This window comes from Numida meleagris, chromosome 3 (genome assembly GCF_002078875.1).
Source record: "Numida meleagris isolate 19003 breed g44 Domestic line chromosome 3, NumMel1.0, whole genome shotgun sequence".
NCBI classification, from domain to species: domain Eukaryota; kingdom Metazoa; phylum Chordata; class Aves; order Galliformes; family Numididae; genus Numida; species Numida meleagris.
The window spans coordinates 38887889-38888684 of record NC_034411.1 but is presented as its reverse complement, the minus strand read 5'-3'; the positions used below and the strand labels follow the sequence as shown (position 1 = coordinate 38888684).

At 72.0% G+C, this 796-nt stretch overlaps 1 protein-coding gene across 1 annotated transcript in view; it reads left to right on the top strand.

Moving 5' to 3' along the window:
• KCNK1 (potassium two pore domain channel subfamily K member 1) overlaps window positions 234-796 on the top strand; it is a 32683-nt gene continuing 32120 nt past the window's right edge. Inside the window, exon 1 of the mRNA XM_021392563.1 lies at window positions 234-715. Within this exon, the coding sequence (XP_021248238.1) occupies window positions 361-715 (355 nt within the window). The 5' untranslated portion in view covers window positions 234-360. The remainder of the gene's footprint in view (window positions 716-796) is intronic.

Below are 796 nucleotides of genomic sequence, written 5' to 3'. Positions count from 1 at the left end.
GCGGGGAAGGCTTTCGCTGGCGTTTGTTTTCCTTAATCCCCACTGAATCAGCGAGGAGAAAAGATCCCCCGCACTGCTGTGCACAAGAGCGAGTACACGTGCCCGAGCCGCCCCGCCCCAGCGGGTTGCACCGGGACTCCCGCCCTGCGTCCTCTGAGGAACGCCAGCGGAGCCAGGGCGCGCGTAGGCCGTCCCGTCCCGCCCCGCCCGGCGCGGCGGCGGTTGGGCGGCCCCCGGGTGCGCTACCTGCGCGGCGCCGCCACGTGAGCGCCACATCAGCGCCGCTCCGCGCGCTCCGAGCCGGCAGGAGCAGCAACGGCAGGCGGCAGCGGCCGCGCTCCCGCTCGGCGGCCCGGGAAGATGCTGCAGTCGCTGGCGGGCAGCTCCTGCGTGCGGCTGGTGGAGCAGCACCGCTCCGCCTGGTGCTTCGCCCTGCTGGTGCTGGGCTACCTGCTCTACCTGGTGTTCGGCGCCGTGGTCTTCTCCTCGGTGGAGCTGCCCTACGAGGACCTGCTGCGGCAGGAGCTGGGCAAGCTGAAGCAGCGCTTCCTGGTGGAGCACGCCTGCCTGTCGGAGCAGCAGCTGGAGCAGTTCCTGCTGCGGGTGCTGGAGGCCAGCAACTACGGCGTCTCGGTGCTCAGCAACGCCTCGGGCAACTGGAACTGGGACTTCACCTCCTCGCTCTTCTTCGCCAGCACCGTGCTCTCCACCACGGGTAAGGCGGCGGCGGGCCCGACACCGCGCGGCGCCGGAGGCCTCACCCAGCGGGGCTCCTCCGGCTGCCGCCTGCGCGCCC